Source organism: Suillus bovinus (assembly GCF_016758785.1).
Source record: "Suillus bovinus strain UH-Sbo-P2 chromosome Unknown EDB93scaffold_111, whole genome shotgun sequence".
Taxonomy (NCBI): Eukaryota; Fungi; Basidiomycota; class Agaricomycetes; order Boletales; family Suillaceae; genus Suillus; species Suillus bovinus.
In genome coordinates, this window is record NW_024542167.1 from 1 (window position 1) to 13,303 (window position 13,303).

Consider the following 13,303-nt stretch of genomic DNA (forward strand, 5'->3'; position numbering starts at 1 on the left):
CGAGGAGTCTGTGGTGTCTGAGGCAGGGTCAAATCCTTGATGCGATCCTTAGGGTTGAAGAAATTGCTGCCAATGGGAATCCGCCCATACGAGGTTTGCTTGCGAAGCTGGCAGCTATCATATATGAGTGTCACAGTAGACAATGATGATGTACATACAATGGAATTCGCCCAAACTTTCATTCTATTGGAGTTCAAGTCAAAATGCCAGCCTTGTGGTTCTTGAACATAGCAGCAGATTGAAGGGTGAGTTGCACAAGTACCAATCTCGTGCTCGTCGTTAAGTCTCTCCAGGATTGGTGTGATTTGATCATCAAATGAAAGCTGCGCATCATTTCAATGTCAGCAATTTCACTTGCTGTCACCATGAGCACTCACTTTTCTCCCATACAAGCTACCATCATCTTGACGTTTTTCAGGAATATCCAGAATCGGAACGGGTGTAGCTTGACATCCGTGTTTGGTAGGTCTTGGAGTTGCGAGTGCAACAATGATGATTGCGGAGTCTGGATCTCTCATTCCTCAAATCTGCTTCTTCATGGTTTCATAGCCAACAGCATCCTTCAAAGGAAGAGGATTTTTCTTCTGGAAGCTCTACTTTGTACTAGACATATCAATATTCTCCCTCTCGACATTGGCAAACACCACTATTTCATCAACAAACTGGTGCCAACTCATCTTCGGAGTGATGTTGAAAGGACCATCTGAAACAGGTGGCTGCTTCACGAATTTGTCACCCTTGGGAGTCTTGCCTCTCTCCAATACCAGTGGCTGGGCAACCTCAACATACACAGGTACGGAGAAGTCCTTTGGGCCTTCTTTGTGAGGTCGTCCACGTGAGCGAGGCTTGATAACATTCTTCGTACCAAGGTTATGAGCCTTTTTTGCACGCTTCGAAGCTTTAGAAGGCTTTGATTTCTTCCTTGCATTGGCTGAAGGATCTTCTGCCTCAGAGGTATCTGCGGCACAGTTGGAATCATATTTCCGCTTCGATAGCTTACTACCAGGGATCCGAATCTTCAGTGCAGGCTGCTTGGCATAAATTGCATCTGCCTAGGTGTCAGTTTATTCCCATCGAGTAACAAGGAGGTAGTCACAGTAACCTTTGATCGCTTGTAGCTCAGGAGCAAGCTCTAACTCCGAGTCATCGTCCCCATAGGTTTCATCACCATACTCGCCCGAGGAGTCTTCCATACCACCAAGATTACCATGTTCTTCGTCTAAAATGTTGCCAGATTCCATATGGATACCATCAACAGATTCATCATCAGAGTGTTGTGAATGAGAGGCATCCTCCTTGTCGGAGCATTCAGTTACTGTATTAGACATAATCTAATGTTCAAAAGAGTGACACTTATGCTTTTCTGCTCGACTTTGAAGGAGAGTGGTGCAAGTTTGCTGAATTTTCGATTTATTTGAATTTTCAACATTTCTACTATTTTTGAACCATTTCAAACACGTGAGTCAAGACTTTCCGGAAGGACTGTAGTGAGCCGTTCTTTGTGCAGTGGGAGTGGCTGGGCCCGGGTTATACAAAAGTGATCGTTGACAGTGTAAGTGACGAGCGGTGGGACATGAATGGAAAGAGATCCAAGAGCGTTGACAGCCGGTGCAAAGGCCTTATTTTAATGCTGGCCCTGGTGTGGTCATTTCTTCTTCATTATAACATCTGGTTTATGTTTCGTATCATCCCTAGACTAGGGTAGATATGTGTAGATCATGAAGCAATGAACGCTTCCGCTCCGAGTCGAACACGAATATCATGATTATGTAATATTAATGGTCGGGTACTACATGATCATGTTCACCCTCGTAACTGCGATGCGACGGCTCGCCGATATGAAAAACAGCACTCAAATTCGTACACGAAGTATCTGATGATTTTTGGGCTATGATATTACTAGGACGGCCCGATCTCGATGTGCCATATGGCGCTTAGTCACATCATCGTTGTGAATATTGGAGTGTCAGGGATGACAGTGCATGAGAATCTTCAACGCAGCGCCAAAATCAAATGCGTGTCCTTTCCGGCACGTAAAATCGCTACCTGTCCATCAATCAAGTGACTCCTCTCGAGTTTGAAATGCACATCTGGCTGAGGTACACCATTCAGATATAACCCATTTCCGAAGGCAAGTTGTCGTGCTGCCGCTGAAAAAGTGTTGGTCAACTTCAATAGAACCAGAGAAAGGCAGACGAACACTTTGATGAGGTAAGCCCAAATTTAGCAGCGATGTTTGGGAGCGTTATTCCGAGTAACTCGTCCTCCGTACAGAGAACGAACCGTGGGTCATTGGCAAGAGATTTCACAATATCTTTCGCGTGCAGGGTTGAGTAGTCTGTTCCAAAAAGGACGTCGGTTGCTACCCGTGCAGCCTCTAGGCCTTCCTCTGCAGGACGTGTCAGAGAGCGCAAGCGGACATCAGGCTGACCCTCACTTCCGTGTATCATCCGTGTTACTTCTTTGGCAAGAAGTTTCTGCGCCAATCGGCGTTCAGGGTGAATTTCATGGTCTCGCACAACAGCATCTATTTCTTCGGCAGGAAGCAGAGTAAACATATTGAGGTACTTCTCAACATCAGCGTCCGTTGTACGAAGGAAGAACTGTCGGCAGAATTGAGCTGATGACTAGTAATAATTAGCCTGCATACCTGATAGAAGTCTAAGTAGCTTGTGAGTTTTTCGTCAAGCCATACAGCATTCCCCGCGCTCTTTCCAAACTTCTCGCCTTGCGAGGTTGTTAGCAATGGTGTGGTCAGTGCAAAGCACCCCTCATTGTATCCAGCAGAATCTCCTTCAACTTTGTTTATGAGGTCGATGCCGGAAAGGATATTCCCCCACTGATCTGATCCACCCACTTGAATAGTACACCCCCTTGTGCGAAAGAGTTCGTAGAAGTCGTAACCCTGGAGAAGCTGGTACGTGAACTCGGTGAACGTGATGCCATTGTGTGCATTCATTCGCAATTTTACACTGTATCGTTGTCATGGACAAAGGAAATGTAGGAAGATGAAATGACGGACCTATCCCTTGCCAGCATATGATTTACGCGGAAATGAATCCCGGTACTCCGCAAGAAATCAAGAAGATTCAATTTCTTTAGCCAATCTATGTTATTGACAACTTGTACCTGAGAAAAAGCGGGCAGGGAGGAAGCCTTATCGAGGGCATACTCGGTCGCGCGAGAGAAAAATCGCTGAATAGAATCGGTAAGTTTGACAGTGTTGGATTCAATTTGAGCCTTTTCCGACAGTGAGCGTTCTATCAAACGGCCAGAGGGATCTCCAACAAGCCCCGTCGCTCCACCTATCTGAGTACATTCAGTGAACTTTCAACATAGAAACGCGCAGAATTACAAGTGCTAGCGTGTTATGCCCTCTGATGCGGAAATGCAACAGACAGAGAAGCGGGATGAGGTGGCCCGCATGTAAAGACTTTGCCGTTGGGTCAACCCCAACATAGATGGTTCGTGTTTTCTGCAAATGCTTAGTAAAATCATCTAGGCTGGAACGCGTCAATACATCCTCCCACTTTACAATATGGTAGTTCTCACCGCGTCACATCAGCAATGAGTTGGCGAGCACTCAACTCTGACAAAATGTCTCGTCCTGAATGTAAATTTCTAGTCCGGGAGATAACCCTCCAGCTGAGAGGCATTCGATGGGCTGTGTGAGGCCATCTACGAACAGGTGTAAGCATTATTTCGTGTGTTCACCGTTGAAGGAAACAGCATTCCGAAGGAAAAATAAAATCACGTGATTATAACTGTCTATCATTTTTCATTTAAAGTACTACAGCCTGAGACGTCTTAATACGAGCAACTTCTAGAATCTGTAGTACTTTCGGAATTTGCAGACATCGGCCTCTCTGGGTTTCTCCAGTCAGTGAAATATGCAATTCGAAGTTATTGCAGAATGCCACACAACTCGAGCGCGAGTTTGCAGGATGAAGCTTGCCCGTGAGTCCTGATGCAGTTTTTACCAGATACTACGGTCATTACAGCGGGATCGATTCAAGTTGCTATTCACAGATGGCGTTACAATGCTCCCTACATTCATGCCTGTAGCAACACAGGCAGCGATCAAAGGCTTGACCCCACAACAGGTTGAATCGCTCGGAATCACACTCATTCTGAACAACACATACCATTTGAATTTGCGACCTGGGATTAAAGTCCTTGATGAAGCGGGAGGGGCTCACAAATTTCAAGGTTGGAACCGTAACCTCCTCACTGTAAGTGCAACTTTCAGAAGCTTGTCGCGCTCAAGCTTAACTTTTCGAAGGACAGTGGAGGCTTCCAGCTGGTCTCCCTGAGCAAGTTCACCAAAATCACCGAGGATGGTGCTTTATTTGCTAGTCCATTCAATGGAGAGCCAACAATGCTGACGGTTCGTCTCTGATGGCTACTACTGCTTCTTCTGTTGATGTACGGTGCAGCCTGAAGAAAGTATCTCTATACAGCATTCAATCGGAGCAGATATTATCATGCAATTAGATGACGTGGGTAAGGCTGCTCATATCATATATATTTTAGGATTTAATTTTTGCTCAGTCAGTAGTTTGACTGTCGGACCTCGAGTCAGTGAGGCGATGCACCGTTCTGTTCGATGGCTCGATCGTTGCATCGAGCAGCATGAGAAATCCGGCCGAAAAGACAAACAGAACCTTTTTGCTATTGTTCAAGGAGGTTTGGATCCAGCCTTGCGAGATTTATGTCTTGATGCAATGATCGAGCGGAAGGATCGAGTCGCTGGATATGCTATCGGGGGTCTTAGCGGAGGAGAAGAAAAGGGTGGGTGCCTTAACTAATCTGGAGGCTTTGGCAACTGATGTACCTTCTTGAGACGTGTTCTGGAAGATGTAAGTCTCGTTTCGGGATGTCTTTGTGCACCTGATCTCGTATAGTATCAAGCAGTGTGCAGACCGGCTACCTTCAGATCGTGAGTATATCGATTTATTCTGCGAAGCCCCCTGCGAGCTTCTGCGCACTTAGGGCCCCGCTATTCCATGGGCGTAGGTTTTGCAGAAGGTGCCTAAACCGCTTGCTTCTCGCAGTTAATCTTGATCGCCACTCCAGATCTGCTGGTCTGCGTTGCATTAGGTGTTGACATGGTAAGCTCGAGATCCCTTGACGCAAAGTTCACTGACAGTTGCTCAGGCAGATTGCGTGTTCCCTACTCGGACTGCAAGATTTGGCGTGGCCTTAACTTTCAAAGGGCCCCTCAACCTCAGTGCGCTTATTTTTGCCAACGTCATGCGATGCGGACTCATTGTTTGATGAAATAGAGCTTGGAAAGCACGCGAAAAGCATGGAGCCAATAGACAAGAGCTGCCCTTGTCCGACATGTGCAAGCGGCGTGTCCCGAGCTGTGTTGCACCATATCGTGACAATAGAGACAGCTGGTGCCCACGGTAATTCGAATGCCGTTTCTTGCGGTATACTTGGTTGATCTTTGCTCCCAACAGCCCTCACAATTCACAACCTTGCTTTCCAGGCCCGGGTTATGGGCTGTGCAAGAGATGCTATTCTCGAAGGTCGATTCCCTGAGTACCTGAGGTCATTCTTCTTCGATTACTTCGGTGACATTGGATACCCCGAATGGTGTGTAAACGCCCTGCGCAGCGTTGGGGTAGACCTAATGCAGGACGTCGACGTGCCGTTAGTTCAAGGCTCGGGGGTGAAGTGGGAATACTCGGATGCGGCTTGACAATGACATGTCATATGCAAACGTAGGGGAACAGCAGATATTGGAAAATAGTGTAAAAATCAATTCCTTCCTTTGCGACTCGGCCGAGCATTCTTAGCCTTCTTCCGCTCTGCCACCATCCTGTTTTTGCGTATCTGATCGACTGTCTTGATCTCGGTCTTGACTCTGCCCACTGATTTCCCTCCGAAACGCCCGCCACTTCTGATCTTTTTCGCCTTACCAGGACTTTTTGGTCTTGCCTCCCCGACTTCCGCTGCAAAACCTTCTTCTTTCTTCTTGAGCTGTCTCGACTTGCGCTCGTAATCTTTGCTGAGCTTGTCCAATGGCTTAGCCTCTGTGACCTTGTTGTGTTTCCATCTCTTCCCTCCCGGCCTGACCGCACCAGTACCCCTCCTCTCCATCTCCCTTTCTCCGATCTTTGGCAACGACACCCTTGCTTTCTTCTTCCAGTCGTCAAACCGGCCACTTTTATATGTAGCAGGCAATTGAGTGCCATTCTCCGTTCGCAGAAGTTTCATGTTGTCGGAGCCAATTCCGCCCCCTTTGACAAATTTCTTCTTTTTCTTGTCCCATGACAGCTTGTTCTGGTGTCGTTGACGTGCACCGATAGTGTCCTCATCTCCTGCAAGGTCGAGGATAGCACCCTGAGCTTGAGCGGCAAAGGAAGAAGCTCCATCTGTGAGCGAGTAGCTAGGAAAATAACATATGTATTTCAGTGTGGACGATCAGGGGCAGATGGAAAATACAAACCCTTTTTCAGTTATGGCGTCCTTTTGATAGTGGGACATGTAATAATCCTCATCGCGGAAGTTATTGCTCTTCTTGTTAGAGACATGGAAAACAGCCTGCAAAGAATCAGTTTCGAACAACTCGAGTATTGAGGAGACGAACCGCAATGTCTTCCTCGTCCGCCATTTCCACGTCACCATCCTCACCTTCCCCAAGACCGTCGTCACCGCCCTGGTCTGTGTCGATAACAGCAGAAGAACTGGGCCCTGGATTTCCTGCCCGCTCCACGGCCTTTGCAAGCGCCTTCCTCCGTTCTTTCATAAGTGCAGCATTAGCAGTCGCCGCTTTTCCACGAGTACCAACCTCGAACACCGTCTCAGCAGGCTTAAACGAGTTAACCGCACGGACGATCGCGGCGCGCTTCTCCTCCATTTCCCTCGTGTCCTCTTTCCCGTCATCGCCGTCCTGCGTTAACGTGAGAACGGGGTGTATGACACCTTCCTGTCCGTTACGTCCAAGTTCTTTTGCACGTCGATAACTCGCTGGGCTGGCCTTTCCACGACTTCGTTCATACATTGCGTGTCCACGTCCCATGACTGCACGTAGGGTGGGCAGTGTATTCTGCGACTCATCTAGTGTGCGAACGTACTCGACTTCTGAATCCATTAGGTCTCGTGGAAATGGAGCAAATATTAGTGATTGAGTATAAGGCTCTTCTGACGTTGTAGCTGATGCAGGGATGGCCGAAGTAATTAACGGCCGACCAAGAAAGAGTTGCAGGTCGCAGAGATATGGTAACTCGCCATGAGCAACGAGATTCCATGCCCAACCTTTTCTTCCAGCTCTGGCCGTGCGACCCACGCGGTGAACGAATATCCTTGCACCGACAGGGAAATCGTAGTTTATCACGTTTTCGAGAACTGGTATATCAAGGCCACGGGCCGCAACGTCCGTGACCACCAATATGCTAGTCTTTTGCGCCAAGAACTGATTCATTTGGTATGTCCGAGCAGATTGAGTCAGCGAGCCATAAAGAGCAGAGACAGCGTAGCCAGCTGCGGTAAGGAGCGCAGAAAGGTATTCGACGTGGTGTTTCGTGGCTGCGAACACGAGTGTCTGGTGAGGCGCACTATGAGTTGGGTGTTTGGCCTTGAACTTCCCCTTTTTGTGTTTACCCGAGGATTCGGTATCATCTTCCTTGGATGACTCGGCACTTCCGTATGGAACTTTGATAACATCACGGAGGAGTACCAGTAGAGATGCATCTTTCTCCGCTTGTTTAACAGAGAAAAATGCCATTCGTAGATCAGAACTTATTTTGGACTCTGCGTCTAGTCGCACAAGTTTGGGGTCGGACAAACCTGCTTTGGCAAACTCGACGAGGGATTTCGGGAGGGTCGCCGAAAAAAGAAGGGTCTGACGAGACGTGGGAAGGCGAGCAAGGATCTCAGTAAGTGCAGTAGCAAAACCAAGTTCAAAAAGACGGTCTGCCTCATCGAAAACAACATATTGCACGGATGACAAAGAAAGTGACATCTCAACGATTAGGTGGAGGAGACGGCCAGGAGTTGCGATGATACTACGCCGCGAACGATATCAGACGATACGCGAATGAATGAAATGCACGTACATATCTGGATTATTGCTGATCATTTCAAACTGTTCATCCAGACCCTCGCCGCCCACGATCAGACTCCAGCGCAAGCTTTCGCCTTTTTTATTTGAAGAATCTTCCGCATCATCGCCTGCATGCTGTGCAGCATCGTTGGTCCAACCTCGCACAAGCGCCTTGCCAACTTTGACCACTTGAGTGGCGAGCTCTCGTGCTGGGACTAGGATAATTGCCCGAGCTCCAAAGGTATGTGCATGTCTGCCTCCAAGACGTTGTACTAAAGGTACCATGTACGCAAGAGTCTTTCCAGAACCAGTCCGGGCCATTCCGACTAGATCCCGTGGTGGAGATGCAAGAAGGGCAGGAATGGATGCACGTTGTATAGGTGTGGGTGTGCGATACCCCTGGAGCGTCAATGAACGCAGGAGTGATGGGTGCAGACCTAAAGTGGGCCATCAGCGCACGAAATTCATTGAATAGGAGCACATACCCATGCTTTGGAAGCTTCCCCCTCCGGTGTCACCCTTGCTTTTCCCTTTACTCTTGATCTTTTTCAGCATCTCAGTACCGCCTTTGATATTTCGCTTCGAAATAGAATCGTGAATGAACTCTTCGATGTCATCGTCATTATCCGGGTGACTTTCGATTAGACCGTCTTTTCTCGGTCTCTTGCCTGTGAGAGCACTAGATATGTCGACATCGAATTCGTCGTCTGAAGCAGGTTGAACTATTGAAAAGTCTGATTTTGTTTCTTCTTCTTCTTCCTCCTCTTCAATATCTCTGTTCCTTTTTCGAGATACCATGGTGTTTTTGTAACAAGTCAAGGTTCATGAATGTACACAGCCACCGACCACATGATTAGTCATAGTGTGAAATATTTCTTCTGATATTCCGTACACTTGAACCTGAGCTTCTAAGTGGGCCGTACATATAAAGATTCAGGGTTCTTATCACTTCTTCTTTATGATAACACTTGCAAGATATTGTTCCCATCATGTGCACATCACGCGTTTTACTGCATAATTCAATCGGCGAGCGCCGAGCTTCAACGGGCCCCCCTTGGGGCTGCTCATTATCGCCGCGATAGCCTGCCCCTTGTTGCTGGCGCCGGGTCCGACCCCCAGGACCACAGAAGCTCACCCGAAACATTTGAGGAATGATGCATGCCAGCGATACTGTAAGTCTATATGACATTAACCGGACCGTCGGCAGGCTATTCAAAAAGCCCGCCCTGTGCTTTCATTCTACCGGCCAAGTCGCGATCGAACGCAGTCCAGGCTACGCGGTCATGAAAGTAAGTAGTTCATTGACCGAGACGAGGCCCCAACCATGATCCGATATGATATCATGACGAGGCTGTACTCATCATGCACATTACCAACGTCACCGTCGGATCCAGCATAACCGACGCGTAGATGACAGTCGTGGATTTGCAAGTCTCATCAGAGTCAGTTTTTTCTACGATGTGTCTTCAGTTCTTGCTAATTAGGTTTGATCATTTTATAATCTGTTATGCAGATACAGATCAGTGAGGTTCGGGGGTCCTTGCGCGGCTATGGTCGCCTCAGGGCTTGGCCATTCGTTGCGAAGCCAGTACTTGCCAGCACTGGTATGTGGAGATTCGGCGGTCAATTTAGAAACAAGTGAACTTTTCAGCAAAGTCTCAAATAAACTAAATGGTGCTCACAGAAATTATCATGCATATATGCAGTCAGCTCTACGCTGGCAGTAGTATAAGTAAAGCCTGCAGAACTCAACAACTCAGGACAACTCAGGACATCCTCTGTTTTTTTTACGAATTCCTCGCGATTAATCATGCCTATCAATACCTCGCCCCGTGCTATTCTCACTTCATTCTTCGTGCTTCTCACGCTTCTCTCCTGCGCATTATGTGCTCCTGTTCCTGCCGTGATGCGCCGTGATGCATCGGATATCTGGATACCCAGAATCACCTCCCCTACAAGTCACACTAAATGGACTGTTGGAGGGACATTCCTTGTCACCTGGGATGGGTCCTCAGCACCTCCCCATGTGACCAACACTATTGGCGAGGTATACCTTCGCCATGGCGGTGGAACCCAAGATAATCCCATTGCATCTGGATTTTCACTTCATGATGGTAAAGTCTACGTCACGGTCCCTCATGATACTACACCTGGGAAGTACCAGGTCGTATGTGAGTATCTTGTGTTGCGCTATCTTGACCCAGAAAGTTAACAGTAAATTCAGTATTCGGTGACTCTGGGAATTGGAGTCCAGAGTTCTGGATTAAAGCAGCCAAATAAGCTGCTTGCAGAAATCTCAGACGAGAATGAAAGATTGGGAGGAAAGAGCGATACTATGATTTGATGCTCGGTGAACTTGACGATGAACTTAGGCCGTCGTGATGAACTGAACATGAAATGAACAATCGGTATCTCATTTAACTTTTTTGGTTTGAAAACTATTGTACTCTACATTCGCATTTTCTTGGCTGTACTTGCAACTTACAGTAGTTGATGTACAGGTTTCGGCGGCCAATTTAGGATTCGGAACAAAGTTTCGATCTTTTCGGCAAAGTCTCACGTAAACTAAATGACCCTAACAAAAACCATCACACATACATGCGGTCAGCTGCGCTGGCAGTATATAAGTCAAGCCCGCAGGACGGAACAACCCAGCTCATCCCTTGTTTTTTTACGAATTCCTCACGATTAATCATGTCTATCAACACCTCACCCCGTGCTCTTCTCACTTCATTCTTCGTGCTTCTTACACTTCTCTCATGCGCATTATGTGCTCCTGTTCCTGCCGTGATGCGTCGTGATGTCTGGGTACCCACAATCATCTGCCCTACATCTGACTCTACATGGACTGTTGGAGGGACATTCCTTGTCACCTGGGATACGTCCTCAGAACCTGCTGAGGTGACCAACCCTACTGGCAAGATATACCTTCGCCAGGGCGATGCAACCCAATCCAATCCCATTGCATCTGGATTCCCACTCACTGATGGTCAAGTCGACGTCACGATCCCTGACGATACCACACCTGGGACGTACATGATCGTATGTGAGTATCCTGTGTCGCTCTATCTTGATCCAGAAAGTTGACGATTAATCCAGTATTCGGTGACTCTGGGAACTGGAGTCAAGAGTTCTCGATTGACGCAGCCACATAAGCTGCTTGCAGAAGTTTTTGTCGATGTAACAAAATCTCAGACGAGATTGGCGTATGATTTGATGATTGGTGGACTCAACGATGGACTTAGGCGGTCATGATAAACTGGACTTGGACAATTGGCATTTCATTGAACTTTTTTTTTGATTTGAAAACACTACTGTACTCTACATTCGCATTTTCTTTCGTAAACGTCGTGCTTCTGATATCACTTACTAGTGTACTAGTACGTTAGCTGTACTTACAACTTACCGTAGTTGATGTAAAGGCTAAAACTTTTCTTTGTCCTCCCCATTTACTCTCTCATTTGAGGTTTCAGGCTTTCAGTTGAGTGTAAAAAGTGTAAGTGCGTTGCAAATGTCGATCGTGGGGATTTTGTGGGGTCGATGATAACTTCCACCAAAGCTTTTTGATCAGCCTGTCGACTGAACTCTTTCCAATGCAAGATGTCTTGGTCGCCTTCCACCCCATCAATGACGTCGCTTCCGAACGCTAGCGGTCCACAACTATTGTCAGGGACCCTGCCATCACCTGAACCATTTGACTCACTATCTTATACGGGCCCCGGGGGTGCCGATCTTTCCCTCTCAGAACTCTCGCTTTCAGACAAAGACACAGAACATTTTCGTTTTCATGATAGACCACGTTTTAGTCTGCTGGCACCGACTGCTCCGACATCACAGTCATTCTCGCCTGATCACAGCAGAATATTAGAGGACGACGAATATGAAGAAGGGAACGATGAGGGCTTCGAAAATGATGTTAATACTACTGTGATCGGAAGGGTCGCTGCTGCAAAGGCACGGGAAGTCAAACTTCAGAGCGATCTCTACGTTCTCAAGAAGCTGAACGCGTCTTTTGCGTTATTTAATGACGCGTTGCGGTCTACTCAGACTGCAACTGAGGTGTGTGTTACTGCTGAGCATGGAATCGGCTAATGATTATGGTGCCTTGTGTCTCTTTTACAGCAAGTGACAACTCAACTCGCACAGACGGATGCGCTTCTAGACAAATATGTCAATATGCTTGGGAAGTCAGAAGCTGTGGCTAAGCTAATCTTTGATGAACAATGGGAAGGCGCAGAAGCTGTAAGCTATTATTTCCTGATATCTCCCCATGCCATAACCTGGCTTGCGACGCGTTTTTCCTACATCTCTCTGTGAATTTTGGACTTCTTTGTGGCTGATAACGCTCAATTCAAGGATGAGGAGTTGCTTCAGCAAGAACGACAGCAGGCTCTTGAACAAGCTCGACTAGAAAAGGAACGCCTTGAGCGGGAAGAAGCAGAACGGAGGGAATCAGAACAGCGTGCGCGCGCAGCTGCGGAGGAAGCTGCTCGCCACGAGGCAGAAGAACGTACCCAACGCGAAGCTGCAGCCATGAAGGCGCCCCGTGGCCGCGGTACCGGCGTGTCGAGTGGGGTTCGGGGTATTCGTGGGACAAGAGCAACATCGGCAGCTGCAGCTGCAAGAGGCGCTAAGGGCATTCCCCGTGCAGGTATGGGAATATGAATATGTCAACCGAGCCACGACCACATTCTGATTTTTGCACCAGCCTCGACGAGTACTTTATCAGCGATCTCTCGCAGTCGCTCTACTAGCGCCACTGGAAACATCGGAAGCTCAGGCGGTGGAACGAGACCTGGATCATCTGCGAGTCGAGGAACAGGCTTGCCGCGAGGCGTACCTAGGAGAGGTTGAGCCATGTTCCTGTGCATAGGCAGGCTCTTCACGAAAACTCGCGGCTACTGCACAGTGCCAGGATTAATGACCGGCAAGAAGCACTGAACTCGCTATCACGATACTCTTCCGGCTGCCTTCCGCAAGGCTTCTTCATTAAAGAGTAGAAGGTCACAGCCATCTTGGCGCCCAGAAGTCGTGCATCCTAGCAGATCTGCAGAGCGATCATAACTCACGTCACATTGAAGAATCATACCCTTCGAGCTCCACTTACGTTTAGATATGATGCCTGGACATAGGAAGTTTCAATTTCATGAATACGAATTTGCAGAGTTAGGGGTCCGGTTCCTCTCGAGATTAATTATGTCTCACTGGTGTAATCGGTACCCCACACATTCACAAAATTCCTGCTACCGC

General features: G+C 47.8%; 7 protein-coding genes across 7 annotated transcripts; 4 read left to right on the forward strand and 3 right to left on the reverse strand.

The window, feature by feature from the left end:
- Nucleotides 1–48: 48 nt before the first annotated feature.
- Nucleotides 49–518, reverse strand: EDB93DRAFT_1108552 (uncharacterized protein; the record flags this gene model as incomplete). Its single annotated transcript, XM_041447852.1, has 3 exons — nucleotides 49–114; nucleotides 159–323; nucleotides 378–518. 3 exons carry the CDS (start codon nucleotides 516–518, stop codon nucleotides 49–51), a joined length of 372 nt encoding a protein of 123 aa, XP_041301873.1.
- A 1,233-nt stretch (nucleotides 519–1,751) lies between these two features.
- Nucleotides 1,752–3,745, reverse strand: EDB93DRAFT_1181464 (uncharacterized protein). Its single transcript, XM_041450660.1, has 7 exons — nucleotides 3,553–3,745; nucleotides 3,356–3,503; nucleotides 3,023–3,309; nucleotides 2,651–2,972; nucleotides 2,438–2,603; nucleotides 2,201–2,389; nucleotides 1,752–2,150 (listed from the first exon to the last, which is right to left on the reverse strand). The coding sequence occupies exons 1-7, from the start codon at nucleotides 3,696–3,698 to the stop codon at nucleotides 1,993–1,995; spliced, it is 1,416 nt and encodes a 471-aa protein (XP_041301874.1). The 5' UTR covers nucleotides 3,699–3,745; the 3' UTR covers nucleotides 1,752–1,992.
- A 70-nt stretch (nucleotides 3,746–3,815) lies between these two features.
- EDB93DRAFT_1265258 (tRNA-guanine(15) transglycosylase-like protein) lies at nucleotides 3,816–5,707 on the forward strand (the record flags this gene model as incomplete). Its single annotated transcript, XM_041454229.1, has 12 exons — nucleotides 3,816–3,957; nucleotides 4,030–4,232; nucleotides 4,283–4,387; nucleotides 4,437–4,503; nucleotides 4,552–4,791; nucleotides 4,844–4,859; nucleotides 4,905–4,939; nucleotides 4,993–5,028; nucleotides 5,077–5,111; nucleotides 5,158–5,230; nucleotides 5,286–5,411; nucleotides 5,466–5,707. Exons 1-12 carry the CDS (start codon nucleotides 3,891–3,893, stop codon nucleotides 5,705–5,707), a joined length of 1,245 nt encoding a protein of 414 aa, XP_041301875.1. The 5' UTR covers nucleotides 3,816–3,890.
- Nucleotides 5,708–5,766: 59 nt separating this feature from the next.
- On the reverse strand, nucleotides 5,767–8,851 carry EDB93DRAFT_1095240 (P-loop containing nucleoside triphosphate hydrolase protein; the record flags this gene model as incomplete). Its single annotated transcript, XM_041446676.1, has 5 exons — nucleotides 5,767–6,397; nucleotides 6,458–6,552; nucleotides 6,599–8,015; nucleotides 8,067–8,490; nucleotides 8,539–8,851. 5 exons carry the CDS (start codon nucleotides 8,849–8,851, stop codon nucleotides 5,767–5,769), a joined length of 2,880 nt encoding a protein of 959 aa, XP_041301876.1.
- Nucleotides 8,852–9,745: 894 nt separating this feature from the next.
- Nucleotides 9,746–10,265, forward strand: EDB93DRAFT_1181492 (uncharacterized protein; the record flags this gene model as incomplete). The annotated part of the gene is made up of 2 exons (XM_041450661.1): nucleotides 9,746–9,758; nucleotides 9,787–10,265. The coding sequence occupies 2 exons, from the start codon at nucleotides 9,746–9,748 to the stop codon at nucleotides 10,263–10,265; spliced, it is 492 nt and encodes a 163-aa protein (XP_041301877.1).
- A 365-nt stretch (nucleotides 10,266–10,630) lies between these two features.
- On the forward strand, nucleotides 10,631–11,506 carry EDB93DRAFT_1181494 (uncharacterized protein). Its single transcript, XM_041450662.1, has 2 exons — nucleotides 10,631–11,099; nucleotides 11,153–11,506. The coding sequence occupies exons 1-2, from the start codon at nucleotides 10,652–10,654 to the stop codon at nucleotides 11,206–11,208; spliced, it is 504 nt and encodes a 167-aa protein (XP_041301878.1). The 5' UTR covers nucleotides 10,631–10,651; the 3' UTR covers nucleotides 11,209–11,506.
- On the forward strand, nucleotides 11,396–13,125 carry EDB93DRAFT_107304 (uncharacterized protein). Its single transcript, XM_041445001.1, has 5 exons — nucleotides 11,396–11,553; nucleotides 11,625–12,112; nucleotides 12,176–12,295; nucleotides 12,410–12,704; nucleotides 12,762–13,125. Exons 2-5 carry the CDS (start codon nucleotides 11,654–11,656, stop codon nucleotides 12,905–12,907), a joined length of 1,020 nt encoding a protein of 339 aa, XP_041301879.1. The 5' UTR covers nucleotides 11,396–11,553; nucleotides 11,625–11,653; the 3' UTR covers nucleotides 12,908–13,125.
- The last annotated feature ends 178 nt before the right edge of the window (nucleotides 13,126–13,303 follow it).

Bases quoted from the DNA above. Each gene is read 5' to 3' on its own strand.
- EDB93DRAFT_1181464 (XM_041450660.1), bottom strand. From the start codon at position 3,698: ATGCTTACACCTGTTCGTAGATGGCCTCACACAGCCCATCGAATGCCT. The intron at 2,390-2,437 runs GTGAGGGTCAGC...CACGTCCTGCAG, and splicing joins AACACGGATGATACACGGAA to AGGAAGGCCTAGAGGCTGCA. The intron at 2,151-2,200 runs GTTCGTCTGCCT...ACACTTTTTCAG, and splicing joins TGGGCTTACCTCATCAAAGT to CGGCAGCACGACAACTTGCC.
- EDB93DRAFT_1181494 (XM_041450662.1), top strand. From the start codon at position 10,652: ATGCGGTCAGCTGCGCTGGCAGTATATAAGTCAAGCCCGCAGGACGGA. The intron at 11,100-11,152 runs GTGAGTATCCTG...CGATTAATCCAG, and splicing joins TGGGACGTACATGATCGTAT to TATTCGGTGACTCTGGGAAC.
- EDB93DRAFT_107304 (XM_041445001.1), top strand. From the start codon at position 11,654: ATGTCTTGGTCGCCTTCCACCCCATCAATGACGTCGCTTCCGAACGCT. The intron at 12,296-12,409 runs GTAAGCTATTAT...GCTCAATTCAAG, and splicing joins AATGGGAAGGCGCAGAAGCT to GATGAGGAGTTGCTTCAGCA. The intron at 12,705-12,761 runs GTATGGGAATAT...TTTTTGCACCAG, and splicing joins TAAGGGCATTCCCCGTGCAG to CCTCGACGAGTACTTTATCA.